Genomic DNA, 18,189 nt, shown 5'->3' with positions numbered 1-18,189 from the left:
GGAGGGAGGGTGCGGTGGGGTGACAGCAAATAGTTACATGTAGAGAAGTTAGAGTACTATTCCAACTTGCTCGGCTTGTTGAAAACTGACCTTGAAGATTCTCTCTGAAGAGAAATTTTCTTTTAAATTTTAAAAAATGCCTTTCGAAAAATGTCTTACACAAATCAGCATATAGCATCTCTACCAAAATTTCCAATATCCATGACAATATGTTTGGATTTTTTATTGCATCAGTAAAGATCTGTTTCTTCCCTGCGCTTCCTTTGATAAGCCATTAAGGTTGGACTCAGAGGGGGATCCCTAAGTGATGTTTGATTCTTTCGTTGGTATCTCGGGCACTGTTTACGATATTTTCCGTCAAATCTTTAAGTCAGTATCTCATACACTGTTTCTTACCTCACTATCTCGCACACTGTTTCTTCTCTCTTCTATTTTTAACTATCGTGTTTTTGTCTCACGCATTGCTTGTTCTCTTTTTTGATGAATTGTTGCGTTTTTTTTAACATCTTACGTACTGTCTGTTCTCTGCTCTGTTTTACTGTTTTTCTAAAAATAGATATTAAAATATCTTTCGCAAGTTCTATTTCAATCTTTTATTCTGGTTGATCGTCCCTTTAATGACTTCCTCTTTAACTATACCTCAGTTCGATATTTTACATTCATCAGTTATTTTTCTTGTTTGTTTGTGTTTTACGTTACTTTTCGTGCACTGTTTGATTTAATTATCAGTATGACTTCTGCACTACTTCCCACTGCAGACGGTTTTTTTCTTTATTTTTTATCGTCACGCTAGTATTTGAGACAATGTCTTGTCCCTTGTCTGACTGATTGTCAATCTTTGTTTGTTTTTTTTCGCCCATTAGGCACTAAACAATTTTCTGTTTTTTTCTCTATTTCTGAAATAGAAGATTGACAATCAGATCATGTTAGTTAAATCAAGGATTGATTTCTGAGTTTGTGACCGAGAAGTTAATAAGACTTTGTCAACTGAAAATCTAATATCCTGAAAATTTTGGTCAATTTCCTGTGTTCAATATTCCTATTCCTGTTTATCATAGTCCCTAGCTAATACACCTGATGGATCTGGTGGGCGAATAGTGGACTTCAGTATCACTTGCTTTCGATTCAGCCATGTTTAGCAAACCACGCCGGGATATTTGATTTGACGAAAAGAAAATGTGTGAACAGAGTTATACGAGAGTCCATTTAAAGACAATGTGCCGCAAGGATAATCTTTGTGCAACATCAGTCGTTACTCTTTTTTCTCTCTCTTGTTGTTTTCTTCCTTGAGTTCTTCTTTCCTAAAAAAATTATGCAGTTGTCACTAGTGGAACTTTCAATCGTGCGGATCAAATTTCATACAAAAATTAGAGTAATTAACCTTTTGGATAGCCTTCTAATTAGATGTCACTAAGTATCATTTTCCACGCTTTTCGAAATATTTTATAAAATTACACCAAGCTCAATTCAGCATTCGCTTTTACAACATCATCGGGATGTTGTTGTTGCTGCTTTGTTTCTCTGGTTGTTTAAAGCTGGCTTGATATGGTCTTACAGATCCTGATCTATCATTCCGAGTAAAATCTGCGCCTGTGGAAAACTATATAGTACCATGCATGCAGAAGTAACAGTGAAACATGACAAACTCAGTAGAGGTCACAATCACTCAAAGCCTCCCCACACTGCGTTAAAATGTTACTTAAAAAAGAAAAAACACTTCTCAAGATACTCAATTTACCATCCCCAAGTACCTAATGTAGTTTTTATAAAGTCATTCTGCTAAACCACACCTTATTTTGTAAAAATCAAATGTCACGTTATCGTCCATCAGCACAAATGGAGCCCATTGGGAAGGGTTAGTAAAGCCGTCGCTTCTCAACAATTTTACAGCCTGGTGAAGACATTCGCTGGCACTTTCTCCACGTACAAGGTTTATGTAGAAATGATTCATTAGCTTCTCCGTCGCTTCGTCTCCTAGGGCCCACGATGCTACCAACGCTGAACGTGCACCGGATGCTAAGAAGGCGCGAGCGATTCCAAGAACTATTTCTGATTAAATCATTCCACGCCCACTGTGACAACAGCTGAGTATAACCAGCTTAGCTCGCACTTGCACTCCTAAAATGTCTGAAATTGTCAGAAGGTAGTCCTCGTCATGGGGAGTGCCGTCAGACGTACAATGAGGGAAAAGGGCAATCTCTCCTCTTTCAGCGTCTCCATGAGCGGCGAGATGTATCAGACTCACCGAAGATATTGCTTGAAGCACTGCCTGCTTGGTTGCGTATTTTCCTAACAAAGGCTGAACCCTCAACAGTCGACCAACCATCTCTGCTTCCTTTCTAGCGAATGACAAATGCTGATGAGCCGCCCGTGGTAATGCACCTCGCCGACTTCGGGATCTCCCACTACCAGTGCACTAGTTTGACTGTGTTAGTCCACTGGACATTCTTGAATGATCTGGAGCGTCGTCAAAGAAGGGAGGATGCGAATTTTGTAACTCTCTGACAAATACTTTCCGACTGATTCATCCCGCAAGGCAGCAAAAGGAACTCGGTACGAGAAACGATCCGGCACAATGATGATTTCAGGCTCGGTTAGTAAGTCTGCCACAGGAGCAATGATCCATTTATAACACAATTGAAGAATTCTTTTGGCATCTTCAGTTTCGTCACCCCGCAGATTTGCTCGGCTCTCGTGATTTACAGATATCGTCACGTTGTCATCCAAAGATCGATCCTCGCAATTCTCTGTCGATAAAACGCGAAAGCTGGCGGTACTCTTTTTGAAAATTCCTTCCACATTGTAAACGTTTTCGGCAATAAGCGTATTGTCTTCCACGTTTTTGGATAGTCGAAAAGCAATGTCTCCATTCGCTTTCAAAACCCAGAAAAAAACTTGCCGATCATAATACGAAATGTACAGAAAAGTACTGTCACTTTCTTTTTTCACGATGTTTTCAATCCTGAACCATGACTGTGGATCAGCGGAGATGTGGCTTTCAACGGAGAACTTTCCTGCCATAACTTCTACAAGGACCCTAGCCCGTCCTAGCTCCTCTACATAAAGAGCGTCTTGAATACTTCCACTGAAACAAAGCAAGTTAGTGAGCAACTTGTAGGGAAAAGTACCATGTTCCTCCAAAAGCGACATTTCAAATTCTTTGTTTCCCTCCAGACAATCTCTCAATCGTTCATATCTTTCAACACACAGAAAAAGATCTTGTTTTGCCCCCTCGAACTTTGATTGCAACATTTTTAAATTTGTGATACTGAGAAGGCTTCGAAATTCAGTCATATTGTCTCCGATTTTGCTACTTTTTGAGCGAGCTTCGTCAAAATATCTTTCTGCCTTGTCGCATTCACGAAGTTTGAGAGACAAACTTCCAAGGTTGTGGTAGATCATTGCCTCTGAATTTCTATCACCGATTTCCATGCTGATAGCGAGCGCCCTCTCAGAATGCTGCTTTGCCTTCCGATAGTCATTAACAGAAGTTAAGACAAAAGCTAAGTTTGCTTGAACTCGTTCCTCTAATCGTTTGTCGCCAACTTCTAAACTAATACCGAGAGCTTTGTCGAAATGTTCTTTAGCTTGTCGATATTTACGAAGCTGACAAAAAACACTTCCAAGGTTGATGTATAATGATCCTTTGCTGTTTCTGTTTCCTATCTCTATCGCGATGGCAAGTGCTTTTTTGAGAATTTCTTTAGCCTTATGATATTCACCGAGACAATTAAACACATTTCCAAGGTTCTCGTAATTTTTTCCTTCTCCTTGTCTATTGCCAATTTCTATCGCAATGCAAAGTGCTTTCTCGTGATGCACTCTAGCCTTCTGATATTCGCCGAGGGAATAACACACAACTCCAAGGTTCCCGTAAATAGTTCCTTGATTTCGTCTGTCGCCCATTTCTTTTCCGACGACAAGTCCTTTCTGGTAATACTCTTTAGCCTTCTGATAATCGCTAAGGGAATTAAAGACATTTCCAAGGTTCCCGTAAAACGGCCTTTTTTCTCTGTCTGTCGCCAATCTCTTTTGTAATGGAAATTCCTTTCTCGTAGTGTTGTTTGGCCTTCTGATACTCGCCGAGAGAGTGAAATACATTTCCAAGATTCTCGTAACACCTTCTCTCTTCCTCTCTGTGGCCGATTTCAATCGCAGTAGCAAGTGCTTTCTCGAGATAGTCTTTAGCCATCTGATGATCACCAAGGGATTGAAACAAAGTTCCAAGACTCCTGTCACTTTCTCCTTCTCCTTCCCTGTCGCCTATTTCCATCGCAATAGCAAGTGCCATCTGGAAATAGTCTTTAGCCTTCCAATATTGGCTAAGAAATTTAAATAAAGTTCCGGGAAAAATAATTAAAAGAGTTCCGAGGTTCCCGTAACCTCTTCCTTCACTTTGTCTGTCGCCAATCTCTTTTGCAATGTCAAGTGCTTTCTCGTGACATTCCATAGCTCTCTGATATTCAGTGAGGGAATGAAACACAGATCCAAGGTTACTGTAAGATATTCCTTCCCCTTCTTTGTCGCCAATTTCTACTGCGATGGCAAGTGCTTTCTCGGAGAATTCTTTGGCTTTCTCATATTCACTAAGGGAATGAAACACCATGCCAAGGTTTACGTAATGTTTTCCTATTCCTTACGGTGGCCAATTTCTATCGCAATGGAAAGAGCTTTCTCGTGATGTTCTTTAGCTTTCTGATATTTGTCAAAGCATTGAAACACAGCCAAGGTTTCCGTAAAATTTACCTTCACTTCGTCTGTCTCCAATTTCTTTTGCGACGGTTAATGCTTTTTGGTAGTATTCTTTAGCCTCCTGATATTCGCAAATAGAATGAAACACAGTCCTAAGGTTACCATAACTTTTTCCTTCTCCTTCTCTTTCACCAATTTGTATCGCAATGGCTAGTGCTTTTTCGAGAGATTCTTTAGCCTTCTGATATTCACCGAGAATATCTGATATTAATCCAAGTCTCTGATAAGCCACTGCCTCTTCCCTTTTGTGGCCAGTCGTTTTAATGATGCTAAGTGCGCTTTTAAAAAGGTTCCTTGCCTCTTCAAACCGCCTCTGTGCTTGATATTTGTCCCCCAGTTGTATGGTTAGAGTCCCAGCCTGCTGGAGCGTGTCAAGAAGTTTGTTACCATATCTTGCAGGATTTGAGAAATCAGATTTGGTGTCAGTATTAGAGTCAATACAAGATTCAGAGTTTTGGATTAGAATCAAACATTTATTGCATAACTCAGTTGCTTGTAGGCCACGATCAGTCTTGAAAAGAAATATGGCGACATCTAAACCTATCCAAACTGCTTTTAGGATTTCTTCTGTAATATTCATTACGGCTTAGTTTTACATGTGAAAAGCAACGCCCCTTGACATAAGAAAGAAATAGAAGCAAAGTTAACTCACGCTTAAAATTTTTTGCCATTTTATGGCTAACTATTAATTTATTTCTTTCGCGATTAAAGGAAAACCTTTTTTCGCAACTGACAGTGGAAATTTGTCAATTTTTACCCTTAACTGCCAAGTATTTCCTGCCGTTTTACGACTGACAGTTAACCGCACAAGACTCTTAATTAGTCATAAATGAATCTGGAGGCAATCCAATGGAGACTGGTGCAAGGCGCGGGGAGAGTTATGGGATTGTAGTTTTGATTTGAATTTGTTAGGTTTTCGTTTCTGTTTTTTTTTTTCTTCTTAACATTGCCACGTTGACACCAGGTTTTAATTTCAAATGAGCTCATATCCTTCCTTAGTAAGTGATACCTATTTAAATGACTGTGAATACATGGAAATCATTTATGTGAACCGCGGAACACGATTTGTAATTATAATTGGAAATCATTTATGTGAACGATATGCAAAAGCTCTGAAAATTCGTCCGTTGAAAAATCGGAATCGCTTGAGATTTCTAAACAAACACCTGATACTCTTGAATAAATTAAAATAAAATTTTAGTGTACACTATTTGAATATTTCTGACTGCGGGGCCGTGGTCCATATAAGACCGTGCCCGGCTGCCTGAAGTTGTTCACGTCTTTTTACTGGCGAGACCGATAGCACAAAAAAATGTGAATTTAAGTAGGTTTCAAACTAAAATGATTTAGAAAGCCGAAGTTCTTTGACATGACTTTCCAGTTTCGCTCATAGATCCAAAACACAACATTATGGGTCCTTGCTTTTACGTCAGAATTTCCTGTTCTTGAATTTGATACTTGTTGTGACTGATTCGAGATGACGCAGATGGCTTTTAAAAACGGGAAAGGAATATAACTACATCATTTGTCTTCAACTACTTGCATTTGAACAGGGAACCGCACTGCACCTAATATGACTGATGAAAGCAAAAGCAAGAAACTGAAATAGACCAGGCTCCTTGCAAAAAAAAGATAAACGCAAATAAATAGGGTAAACACAGAGAGAACTTTACCGGTGAGAAGCGATTCGTAAATAAAACCCAAGAGGGAACAACATGTCTTTCCAGCTAACTTATGATATCCATAGAATTATAATAGATATCGTTGATTTTATATCAGAATTCCCTGTTCATATACCTGATCATGGCGTTTTTGTTGAACCCATTTCACCTCCAGATTATGACAACTGGGAACTGATTTAACCATAACTTCTTACAATATCAGTACATCATCCACTAATAGGTGAGGAAATTAGAGAGACTATTCCTTAGACCTCGTTCCCTTTATGTAACAGTAAGTCCTCTGAACTTATTTAGACTCAACTTTATAGCAGTTGGAAAGGTGAATTAGTAATTACATCTTGTACTTTAACGGAGGAGTTGTCGTAAAACTATTCATTTTTCAAAAAGATATCAGTTAAACTCAAGTTTTTAGGATTATTCTTGACCCATAGCCAATACTATAACGAGTTTTGTAAACTCTGTTATCCGAAATTCCGTGCAGATCATTTCCTGAATTCTTAACGAAGATTTATGTTATTGAATTTTTTTTAGCTGCTTACCTTTTAAAAAAGAAAGGTGTCGTGGGTATCATTTGGATCGTATGACCAAAGAAACTAAAAGTAAGAAACTGAAATATATTGTATGTATAGGATTTTTATTGAAATTTTGTTAATTGTAATTGTAAAGCGCATAGAGTTCAATTTTAATGCGCTATATAAGAACTTATTAAGAAATTTAATTAAATATATATAAGAAATTAAATTAAATTAAATTATAAACTTTGTCGGGAAAACAAAGATACAGGCAAATAACTAGTGACAGGTTGAAGCTTATAAAAAAATTAGTTTACCTAAGATGGAACAATAGATAAGTGGTATAACGATGTAGCTCGATTTATCTAGACGAAAAAAACCGAGGAAAAAGCAAAAGAAAGCAGTTTATAGAAGAAACCTGGAAAAGGACCGTTTTCCAACAAGAAGAGGAGCGTTGCGTGACAAGACTAGTAATGACTGCGAGGGAGACTAAGCTGTCAGCCAACTCAGCCGTTTTAGCCACTTTTGACCTTTTTATAGCGGGAGCAGTCAGTTGTGACAGTTGTGTTGTGGTGTTTGTTAAAGTTTCGATCGGCTGGTAATCGTGCCTAGCCACTAACCAAATGGGAACGTAAATCTGCTAAACATTTATGACATTAATGACATCGATGGGAAACTGTATGGCAATTTTTAAAAAAAGTGCAAAACAGTGCTGGTCTTACCCTTAATAATAAAATAATTAACATTTTTCAAGTTTGGTAAATGCTTTCCTGTGCCTTATCTTAACTGGGGAAGTCGTTAATTGTTCAAAAGTTTATTTCCGAAATATCGATAATTAGCATTGCCTCATCCTGGTCTTTTTGGTTGTCTCCCTTCCCCTGTTCGTACGAAAAAAAGGGGCATCTGCGGAAGGGATAGGGTTTCCCATACAAAGTCATACAAAAAGAGTCTTTTTTTACGGCTTTGACTTTCTTTCGGGTTATCTAACAACACTCAAATAACATAAATCTCTAGGTGATTCCATTTCGAAGAAGAAACGCAAACACGGCAAATATGGGTACTCTTCAGAATTGTCAGAAGTCATTACAAAAAAAGCAAGGCGAGAGTTTCGAGAAGAGTCTGAGAGTGAGAGTGACAAGAGTGAGCAAGAAAGTTGCAAGAAGCCTAAGAGGCCAGGCAAGTCGAGAAACCGACGTTCGGTGCAAAAGACGTTGACATTCCTCGTAAACGATAAAGAGTCTGAAGTGCAACAGTCGACACGTTCTACAGGTGGGATAACAGGTCCTACTGTTAACTTAAAATGTGATGCGACCATTAAGGTCTACAATTATAATCATAACAAAAGATCGAGCTTTCGGCACACCGTTGTTTCGTTGAGTGAGAAACATTCAGATATTCAATCCCTCAAAAAAGATCTCCGCTGAGACTACAGGCTTTCAAGCGACGCAAGGAGATGTCAGATTGGCGACTTCAGTATTGACATCGGGATGTCTAGAGAAGACAAGACGTACATTGCAAGTGGCCAAACTGAGTGGCAGAATCTTATTTCAAGACTCTATAGTGGCATTGGAGAGTACAGTATAATGGGTAAGTATCGTTACAACTTGTGTTTGATCTTTAAATCTACCAACGGAGTGAAAACGCTCTTGGTCAATTGGCCAGTAAGGATATCTCGTTCTGAATATAGCACTGCGCCTACTGAGATTCGTGGTACTGTTTTTGTTTCAATCCGGCGCTGTGCTAGTTGTGAAACACGATCACATCAGAGTAGTATCAACCAATGGTCCCTTCTTTATAGGATGGGTCGAAACTGATGTCACTGATAACGACGAGTACTCTTATTTTGATATCCAAGTCTACGTGCCAACCTTTGAAGATTGTTCACACTTCACTTACCACAAAAAGTCCGACGTCCATTGCGATGCAGTAATTAGTATTGCTGACGAGAAGGCTTTGCAGAAAGGAGAGTATGTCATAAAGTTCTCTGAGGAGTTATATGAACAATTATTAGGCGAACTTCACGATATAGCAGATCTTTTGCCTGAAGGTGAAAGTTGTGAAAGCGATGACAAGTCTGACGAAGAATATACCCCTGTCCAGACATCATCTGGCAGAAGAGTGATTCCACCGAATCGCTGGACCTGTAAACCTGGAACTGCTAGAACTTAAGGATGACTTTTAATACGAGCTTTCTTTGACACCACACAACGTTACAGATTGGAATGAAATCACTACGGCTGGCGCTAATACAGCTGCCGCGCTTTGTATCTGCACTAGACAAAAAAAAATTCCGACTCACGTAGAAATGTTCGCCTCACTTTGCTGACGTCTACGATGTCACATTTTTCTGTGAAATTTAATTCCAGTAGCCTTATAAGTGTCAGTGGTAGCCATTTTAATACAGCTCTTGCCATTATCTGTACCCTCCCCCCCCCCCAACAGGGCCTCAAGTTTAAGTAAAGTTCTTTTTCACCTTTTTTTTTTGTAATAAATCTTTACTCTGAGATTGTTTCGTGCCCAAAATTCTACGTCATTGAATATTCAGTCCAAAAACTTTTAGTTTTGTAAAACAGGTAAAGATGTTTTTTATCTCACATTTTGTTCTTTTTGGCTATTTACCTTCCTGGTAGCAAAATTGTCTTGTTTAGTCGTATTCTGATCGTATGATCAGTGAAACCAAAAGTAAGAAACTGAAATGAAACTTTCTCTGCTGAATAAAGATATACCTGTGTAAATGGCCATTGCAAGAAAAATGTGACAAAAAAATTAATAAATAAATTCAATACAACCAAAGAGAGAACAAAGAATAGCAAGGGTAAAGATAATTTTCGCTCAGTACAGAAAATTGCTAAGCAAACCGAATTTCGGTCTCCATAAGTTAAACACACAAGATTAACATATCAAACAAAATATTTCCCCGCCTAGAAGGGACCGTTAGCAGTCGAGACGACAACGCCGAGGAAAACTGCAATAAAAAAATTAATTTAAAATTTTTAAAGAATTTCGCGGACGATGTGTATACTGTCTCTTACGGCGCCAGAACTCATCTCCAGCATAATTCATTGTATGAGTAGTGTTGAGTTCTCAGTGGATACTTAAAAAATACCGTCGACTTTTCTGTTCCAACACCAAGCCAATTTTGGTGATTTCACTTAGTTGTTTTGAAGAGCACGGCTAAGAAATGTACAAGGATTTAATACGCGTTGAGAGCTATTGTTCTGCCAGTTGATGTCGTTGTGGTGGTTTGCCTAATAATCAACATAGCGGACGGTTGAGGTGTAACTTTTTCATTTTAAATCAATAACATGTCGTACCTGTAGACAAATCTCTTAAAAAAACTGATTTCGTTGTCATTCGAATTCTAACAATTGTCGTCTAAGATACATTTTGCATAATATTTACTTTTTTCCCTGTGTTACGAGGCGCGTGCTTTGCGCGCATTAAGACTTTGCCGTTTTTTTTTAATCGTACGCACAAAAAGACGAAGGTGTGATTTTTTTTCCTATTCGAACAATGGGCCTGATGTGACTTATAAATCCCCTTCCTAAAAACCTTAATTTGTTTGAATTCCGTCAATCATTGTACAGGAATTCTATCAAAACAATTTTCTTCTCATCAAAGATTGAATACAATATAATTTGTATGCCTCCTTTATTGGAACTTAGAGAGAATGATGTGATTTTGTTAGAGGCAAAGTTGGGTATGAAGGCGTGGCATTAAACGAAAAAAAGAAGGAATTTAATAGGTGGTAGATAAAGATGCAACTTTCCGAGTCTATCTTTAAGGTACATGTGCAATGTAAGAGTGATGGCCATATTTGTTACTTTCAGTGAATATTCAGAGTGCAAACGTTGTAATTTGAGCCTTTATTTTCTATCATCGAGTTTTCCCCAGCTTCCATGGCAGTTGTAACATATCGCCATGCTAATATCTATATATTTTTTTTCCGGTTAGTGAATAACTTCTCCCCGCTAAAATTCAGGCCGATGCGGCACCTAGAAGAACAATGAAAGTCATTATTTATATTGAGAATTTCTAATTGTAAGTTTCGAGCATTGTTTAAAAAACTCAGTTCGAACTAAGAGAGACAAATTCAACCAGATTTAAAACAATACAACAAACACGTTTATTACAACATAGTGGCCCTTCAAGTAGGGCTGCCTTTCAATGCGCATGCGTGTAAGACAACCGCTGACCAAATACATTTTGAATTAGTATCTTACCAAGTTTAAAGAAGTTGAGTTTCAGCCTTTCCTCGCCACACCCTGGCCAGTAATTCAAATATACTCCCTCGCCTGGCCATCCACCGTTTGGATGAACACAGAAATTGTGCTTCAAATTCTTTAGGTTATTATGAGCCGGCAACCTGCAATGATGAGATAAACGAAAGACGCCGATTTTAACATTGCTCTCTACGAGAAGAAACATTCTTTTGCTATATCATCAGAATGAAAGATTGTACTTATTACAATACTCTTTATGGTTTTCATAATTTCATTCTTCCTCTCGGAAGATATTAACCACTTGAGTAAAGTCTTGAAAACAAGAATGTTTTATCTTGTGTCTGAAAAGGAGGGCGCGAGAATTCGATTCTCTCGGCATGTTAATAGAAGACTATTTGGGTATCATTCGTTATTCATCACAAGGGGGGAGGGGTGGCGGACTTTTTTCGGAGGATCAAATGGTTTTCAGGGGGAACAGAGGGGAGATCAGTCGTCGCCAACGATGTTTAGAGGGGGGTGGAGCATATAAATTTTACGGCCAAAAAACTGCCAGTGAGGGAGGGGAGACGAGGTAAATTTTACAAACTCTTACCCCCCTCCCTCAGGCTATAAGTGATGAATGGATCCTTAGCAAGGTTTTTAAAAAGAGAAAAGTGCACTGTCCCTCGTGCAAGCTGTTTAACAAATGCCTACGCGTGTTATTAAATGGTGTAAACGCACGAGAATTTGGACACAATGAAATATAACGCGCGAAAAAGGAGTAAAGTGATGAATCCAACATGAATGAGGTTTTAACATATAAGGCTCGAGTGGACAATATGTTGCAGGCTGCACGTTTATAATTTGATAACATACCTCATGTGCCTTGAAATACTCAGATCACATTTATCCTTCAGCATGAGTTTTTTGTAGTAAGTAGGGTTATTGTCTGCAAAAAGAAAAGAATAACCGCCAAACTAATTTTGGGTCTTAAAAAATTAAAAGGATTTGTTAATAGTAAAACTAAAAAAATTGGGCAAATTGATTCGAGATGTGCAAATTGAACAAGCGGAATACTTGGACGCGTACAAATTGATATACAAACGGAAAAGGAAATGATTCTACGGAAATATTGAAAGTACGTAAAAGTTTCTCATAACATTTTTTCATGATTCTAGCTAAAACAAACGACAGCATTAACAACAGCTACAGCAACAACAACAATGATAGGAATTCAATTACATTCTATTGACGACACCATAACAACAGGGAAAAACCAACAAAATGTTCTAAACAACAAATCACTGCAAACCGAAGAAAAAAAAAGGTAAAAAGATAAAAAAAAATTACCCTGTGGACAGACCACTTTCTTGCTGCACTTGTGATGAATAACGCCATCTTGATCAAGAACAAAAATCTGATCGGTTGCATTACAAGCCGTGCCTTCTTTTTTGGTGAATATGAGATAACTGCCATCAGGAGGGGAACAACCTCCTTCGTTTGGGGCCACACAGAAGTCACCGTAACTTCGTATTCCACTTTCTGAATACAAAAATTCACCAGTTATCACAATAATTATACCTGCTTTAGTCTGTAAATTATGTTGTGAGTTCTTTTGCATATCGTACAGCTGTTTCGTGAAACGATGACGGAAAAGAGGACAAAAATGCATGCGACAATCTCGAAAGGTGCCCTACGTGTCAGTAATAAATGATTTTTTTTAATAATAATCTATTTAAGTAAAACAAATATATAAATTCATTAAACCCGTGATGCTTAGTCCTTACAAAGAGATGTTTTCAGATTTCCCTGAAATCCTGAACTGTCTGAAGTCAAGGAACCATGACCCCAAAACTACCCTCAACACTTATTGGGACTTCTATACTTTTTATTTTCGACAACCTTACTCGAAACAGCTGCATGTGAACGCAATATACGTACAGAGATATTGACATATTTAGATTCTTTATATAGGCCCACGTGTAAACCATCTTCCAGCTTAATGGGCCAGCCTGTTCAAATATTGCAAAAAAAACTTATTTTAAAAATGAACAGTTAAGTAATAAACCACACTTTCTATCAGTTTACCGGTTAGTAAACAACGAGGGAGGTTGAAAGATCAAATTGAAATTCTGTAAACCATTGGGTGCAGCCGAGTGCTTTAACAACCTTTTCAAGCTTTTCTTAACCCAACAGGTAGTAGTTTCGTTAGCTGTTGCATATTTGATCATGTAGTCATGCATTTAGACCAATCACGCGCAAGCAAAGGCATATACCACATTATGATTAATGCATACTCCCAGCAGATAAATTAAGTAATTTTCCTTTTCAATCTTTTAAAAAGTGTTTACCGGGGCAATAAACGCAGTTCCTCTCGTCTCGTGTAGCAATGTTTGGATCACACTGTTTTCCACCACAACGTCGCTTGGGGTTTGTGCATGTTTTGTACCTTTGCTGCATACCAGGTTCGCATAGTTTGTCACATCTTCCCCATTCACCCCACTCGGTTAGTCCACCATTTACTAAATACCAAAACAAATTTTAAAAATACAACGGGTAAGAAGATTAGCAAATCGCAAATCCATTTGGTTCATCTTGCTAAAGTATTGGGTTGAAGTGTTCGTAGGGAAAACTTTTCTAGACGTTCAGCCCGCATATCGAGATCTCAGAGCCGGTCAAGCTGGCTCGATCTCTTAAAGCGGGACTGTGACGAAAAACGTCAGTTTCTCCGATCACAATGAAATTTTGTGTTTGGGATCTCAAAACGTTAACGAATGACTGTATCGATTTTTGAGTTTAAATTCCCACGGTAAGTAGCATTTTTTGGATGATCTTTTTCGAGGCTGTTGAATCCGATTGGACTGTACTGAATCTGGCCGATGGGGGTATGGGTAGTGACGTGATCCAATCAACCAAGACATAAAGTTGTCAAAGCCATCAGTGTTATTTCTATGGTTTTATAAGAGTTAGAAACGCGAAAAGTTCGAATGTTTCGATTATAATTTTTAAAGCTGGCATATCACAATGCCTTCGCCTCGATGTGTTGTACAGGGATGCAGCAATAGATCAAATCCACAAGATGGAATCTCTCTACACGACTCCCCCGTTAACAAAAACCTTGCCGCGAAGTGGAAGAACTTTGTAGGACTTCACAGAAAAAGCTTCGATCCCGAAGGCCGGTTTGTTGTTTCTGAGCATTTTTTAGAATCGTGTTTTTTAAGGACCTGCCATCTAAAAGGGGCATTGAGATTGTTACCAGGATCAGTACCAACTAACTGGAAAAGTTTGAGAGAAAGCCGCGGTAATCACGAGTAAACCTCACCATCAAGTACTTCATCGAAGGATCATCGCATGTGAGTCGACTTTTCTAATCAATTCTTCTCAACTATTCCACACCTGTAGGAAATATCTAAAAAACACAAAAACTGTATAATTTTCCAAGCTTTCATTTACTATTCGTTATTCGTTGGTTTAAAAACAAGAGAGATTCTGCATGCGAATGCACGCGATCGTGTCAGTACAAATAAACAACACATAGTCAGGTCAAGGAATTCCAACGTATTAGAGTCAAATTATATCATTAAATGCTCCATTTTCGTCATTTTAGGAAGAGACTCACTTATACCTCCACCAAAGTTTCGACGCATGCAAGTTTGTGAGAGACGAAAACCGAAGTCGGAAGAAAACAATCGACACGCTGACAACCAAAATAAATAGACTTAAAGATCGCCTACAGGAAAAGGAAATCAAATTCCTCAATTACATTGGTTCTTTCATCAGGAAAAGTACTGTTCACATCACTTTCCAGGGAAGCTATCGAGGGAACGGAGTAATAACCAGATGATCGATTACTTTCGCTTGAAGACATAGTGATTTTGCCCTACAAGCTCTCTTGCCTTCGAGTTGTCTTGATTGGATGACGTCACTGCGATATGACGCGTTACCTATGTCCTGCCGTTCCTTTATTCAACAGCAATATGGCGGAAGGGCGATTTCGCAACGCAAAAGTTTCCTTTTCTCGGTGGTCGTTGGCTAGATTTTTCTAATATCTAATGCATATGTTATTCAAAGCGCATGAATTCGAGATATTGTTGTAAAAAGCTTTTACGGAATGATACGTTTTTCGTCACAGTCCCGCTTTAAGGTCTGACAATTTTTTAACGCGTTTTTTTGGCACTGCAGTAAGCAACTTTTCAGCCTAATGGTGACAGCTGTACAATTGCTACACCTAAAATTAAAAGACAAAATTTTCCCCGCCATTCAGGCCAGCTAGTTTGGCGGTCTTATGAAAATAAGCTCTCGGACGCCAAAAATTACATTTTCGAACCTCGGGCAAATCCACCTCCTCAAAGGAACGAAACGAAATTTTTAAAAAGGAAACAGTGCTGACGTTGATAATATAAAACGAGTCGGCCAAGTTTATCGGGCTTATAGAAGCAGAGGTCTTTGCTGTATTTACGGTAATACCTGGTTTTCTATCTTCGTCACAATCATCCTCGTTTAACCAGTACCAGATTACTCCAGGGTTTCTCATCCCTCCAGCCCAAATCCAATCGGACGGAAACCGGTCAGGGCCCCCCCAAATGATCGAACCCGACGGGTAGTGGGTGGGGCTGTATGATGTGGTCAGCAGAGCCATGTTGTGAGTTCCTTTGGCGTCAAACCACGGCATTCTCTTGTTTAACGAATTCCACCAAGAATATTCCCAATTGTCAAACTTCCTCGTTAGATTTACATGGGTTTGCGAAGAATCCGATGCCATGAAGCTTCATTAAAAATGTGAAATACATTTATGAATAAGACAGTGTTGAATGAAATTAGGGTACGTTGTTGCTTCTGATCGTGAAAAACTGTACATGGCAATACAAAGTAAAGTGCAGTAAAAGTAGTCAGTCTGTTGCAATCCTATTTTTGTTTCCCCACCTGTAAGATGTGGGAGCTTCAAAAATCCCTCCCCAGTGACGCCTAGAGTGAGCATCCATCATGTATTGGAATGTTCCATTGTTGTTCAGGCTTTTAATACTGTCTGCTAAGTCTAGGATGGAGTAATCTCGATTCAGTCCTGGGTATAAGGTATATCTGAAAATGGAAACAAAAATACATCATAATCGGTATTTTTCCATGGTACATACCAAGGCCTCCACTTTCTCAATAGATTAACGTTGGTGCTCACCCAAACACAGCTAATAAATATATCGAGAATAAGAACGACAAGAAAACGCTACTATCAAGATTAGAATGACGAGGAATTATAAATTGTATGAAGGCCTCTAGACCAAATCCTGCCATGTTATTGCTATTATTACCATCATCATCATCATTACTATCATGTCATCATCATCATTACTATCTTATCATCATCATCATTACTATCATAATCATTATTATCATTATTATCGTCATTATAATTATCATTAACAATCAATCACCGAGGTGGACGTGAATATTGAACAATTATTCATCGAGGTGAGGTAAATATCAATCACTTTCACCAACACTGAGTTGAATAACTATTTGAGTCCAACCAAAAAAAAATAGTTTATTTCAGTCAATATACCAAAAATGGTCGGAAGTTATATAGTTGACGCGGAATTTTGTCTCTTTGGCTGCTTGAAGGTGAATTACTAGTACTTGCAAGTCACTTCCAAACCAGCCAACCAGCGTGCGTATATTCGAATTATTATTATTGTTATTATTATTAATGTTATTATTATAATTATTATTGTTGTAGTTGTCATTATTACCATTTTACTGTCTATAGCGATCCAAGAGCCTTAAATGACCTCCAACGCATTACACAAGTAACTTTGTATCTGATTGGTTAAAAGAACGTAAGTATTAAACATCATTACCTGCGAGGGACTTGTTCCCTAGTCCAGTTGTTGTGAGCACTTGTCACTATAAGAGTGAAAGCTCCTTTAGCTGTTGTCATATCACAGTAGACCGGGAGATACTGGGCGTCACTGACTTTCATCAGTTGGAAACTATCCTCGTCGTACTTGTTACCAGCTCTCACTCCGTGTAATTTCAAATCGTTACAAGATAACCTGTTCACAAAAAAATGACTCTCGATTATTGTAGTTGATGATGAATACGACAAATGTACTGATATTTTGAAAAAAATGGTATTTTATAGACAATTGCTTTCAAAAGTTTTCAATAACGGTCAAGGTGAAAATACAAATCCCTTTCTCTACCGTTGTATTTTTGTTTTTGTTTTTGTTTTTTTTTTGCATGTTTTTAAACTAGAAGTCGGAGAAAACTTCAAGATCTTTCTTATTCTTTCTGTCTTTGATTACGACGACAAGTCGGATTTTTCTTCGACAAGCGTAATTGCTAAGAGTAATTTTCAAGAAAAGTCAAAGTACCACTATGAGTTTATATCTTACAGGAAAAAAAATTATCTGTTTATCTATATTAGATGTCTACACTGACATTGTGTACACAAAGCTTCACCTCGCCCCCTCTCTCATCCAGTATCTCACAACACTCGGGTTTGGTTTCTCCTGCTCCAGATACGAGGCGGAGCTGGCTCCACTGTTATGCACCAAGGATCCCGACGGTTCGTCCACAGTAGAGGCACTGGCTAATAACAGATTATTAGATAGTCCCAGTCTGGGCATGCGCTTTCCTAAGTTGCTGTTCTCGTCCCACGAATCGAACTTCTTTACGAGTTTCACTTTGGTTTGTTTGTCGCAGGTGGACAGGAATGTGTAGTCACGTGGTGCCTCCCAGATCCCTCCCCAGCGGTTTTTGCTGTCTGCCTCAATTCGGTAGTGAAAGAATTCCTGCATGAAAACAAAGTGGAAGAAACACAACGATTTATGGAAGATGCAATCGAAAATATTGCCGCTCTATGATCTTATGATACGGCAGGAAAACTATCTAAGTGGTGACTAGTCAGGGTTTTGCATCTCATTGAGTGAGATGGTCGCGCGAAATTAATGGACAAATCACAAGACACAGTGAAAAAGAAACCCAAGGTAATTCAATAATCAATTGAGAATTGAGGGGCAAAGCAGTTGGGTGATTTATTTAGGG

At 38.5% G+C, this 18,189-nt stretch overlaps 2 protein-coding genes, 1 long non-coding RNA gene and 1 pseudogene across 3 annotated transcripts in view; 2 read left to right on the top strand and 2 right to left on the bottom strand.

The window, feature by feature from the left end:
* Window positions 1-737: 737 nt before the first annotated feature.
* LOC148719961 (tetratricopeptide repeat protein 28-like) lies at window positions 738-4,125 on the bottom strand (annotated as a pseudogene).
* Window positions 4,126-6,533: 2,408 nt separating this feature from the next.
* LOC148719960 (uncharacterized) lies at window positions 6,534-7,709 on the top strand. Its single transcript, XR_015993021.1, has 2 exons — window positions 6,534-6,654; window positions 6,966-7,709. It is a non-coding gene; the product is annotated as an uncharacterized LOC148719960 (long non-coding RNA).
* A 448-nt stretch (window positions 7,710-8,157) lies between these two features.
* Window positions 8,158-10,143, top strand: LOC148719959 (uncharacterized). Its single transcript, XM_088737963.1, has 2 exons — window positions 8,158-8,533; window positions 8,745-10,143. The coding sequence occupies exons 1-2, from the start codon at window positions 8,434-8,436 to the stop codon at window positions 9,113-9,115; spliced, it is 471 nt and encodes a 156-aa protein (XP_088594089.1). The 5' UTR covers window positions 8,158-8,433; the 3' UTR covers window positions 9,116-10,143.
* Window positions 10,144-10,795: 652 nt separating this feature from the next.
* Window positions 10,796-18,189, bottom strand: part of LOC111345943 (uncharacterized) — a 39,545-nt gene continuing 32,151 nt past the window's right edge. Inside the window, exons 37-45 of the mRNA XM_088737961.1 lie at window positions 17,605-17,936; window positions 17,001-17,195; window positions 16,072-16,227; window positions 15,616-15,914; window positions 13,500-13,670; window positions 12,499-12,690; window positions 12,025-12,097; window positions 11,170-11,312; window positions 10,796-10,941 (exon numbers count right to left, since the gene is read on the bottom strand). Coding sequence (XP_088594087.1) covers window positions 10,925-10,941; window positions 11,170-11,312; window positions 12,025-12,097; window positions 12,499-12,690; window positions 13,500-13,670; window positions 15,616-15,914; window positions 16,072-16,227; window positions 17,001-17,195; window positions 17,605-17,936 — 1,578 coding nt within the window. The 3' untranslated portion in view covers window positions 10,796-10,924. The remainder of the gene's footprint in view (window positions 10,942-11,169; window positions 11,313-12,024; window positions 12,098-12,498; window positions 12,691-13,499; window positions 13,671-15,615; window positions 15,915-16,071; window positions 16,228-17,000; window positions 17,196-17,604; window positions 17,937-18,189) is intronic.

This window comes from Stylophora pistillata, chromosome 11 (assembly GCF_964205215.1).
Source record: "Stylophora pistillata chromosome 11, jaStyPist1.2, whole genome shotgun sequence".
Taxonomy (NCBI): Eukaryota; Metazoa; Cnidaria; class Anthozoa; order Scleractinia; family Pocilloporidae; genus Stylophora; species Stylophora pistillata.
Note: the sequence above shows the minus strand (reverse complement) of the source record. Positions and strands in the feature narration are given on the sequence as shown.

Excerpts from the sequence above, each read along its gene's own strand:
- LOC148719959 (XM_088737963.1), top strand. The coding sequence starts at position 8,434 with ATGTCTAGAGAAGACAAGACGTACATTGCAAGTGGCCAAACTGAGTGG. Across the intron at positions 8,534-8,744 it reads TGGAGAGTACAGTATAATGG|GATGGGTCGAAACTGATGTC; the intron begins GTAAGTATCGTT and ends CCTTCTTTATAG.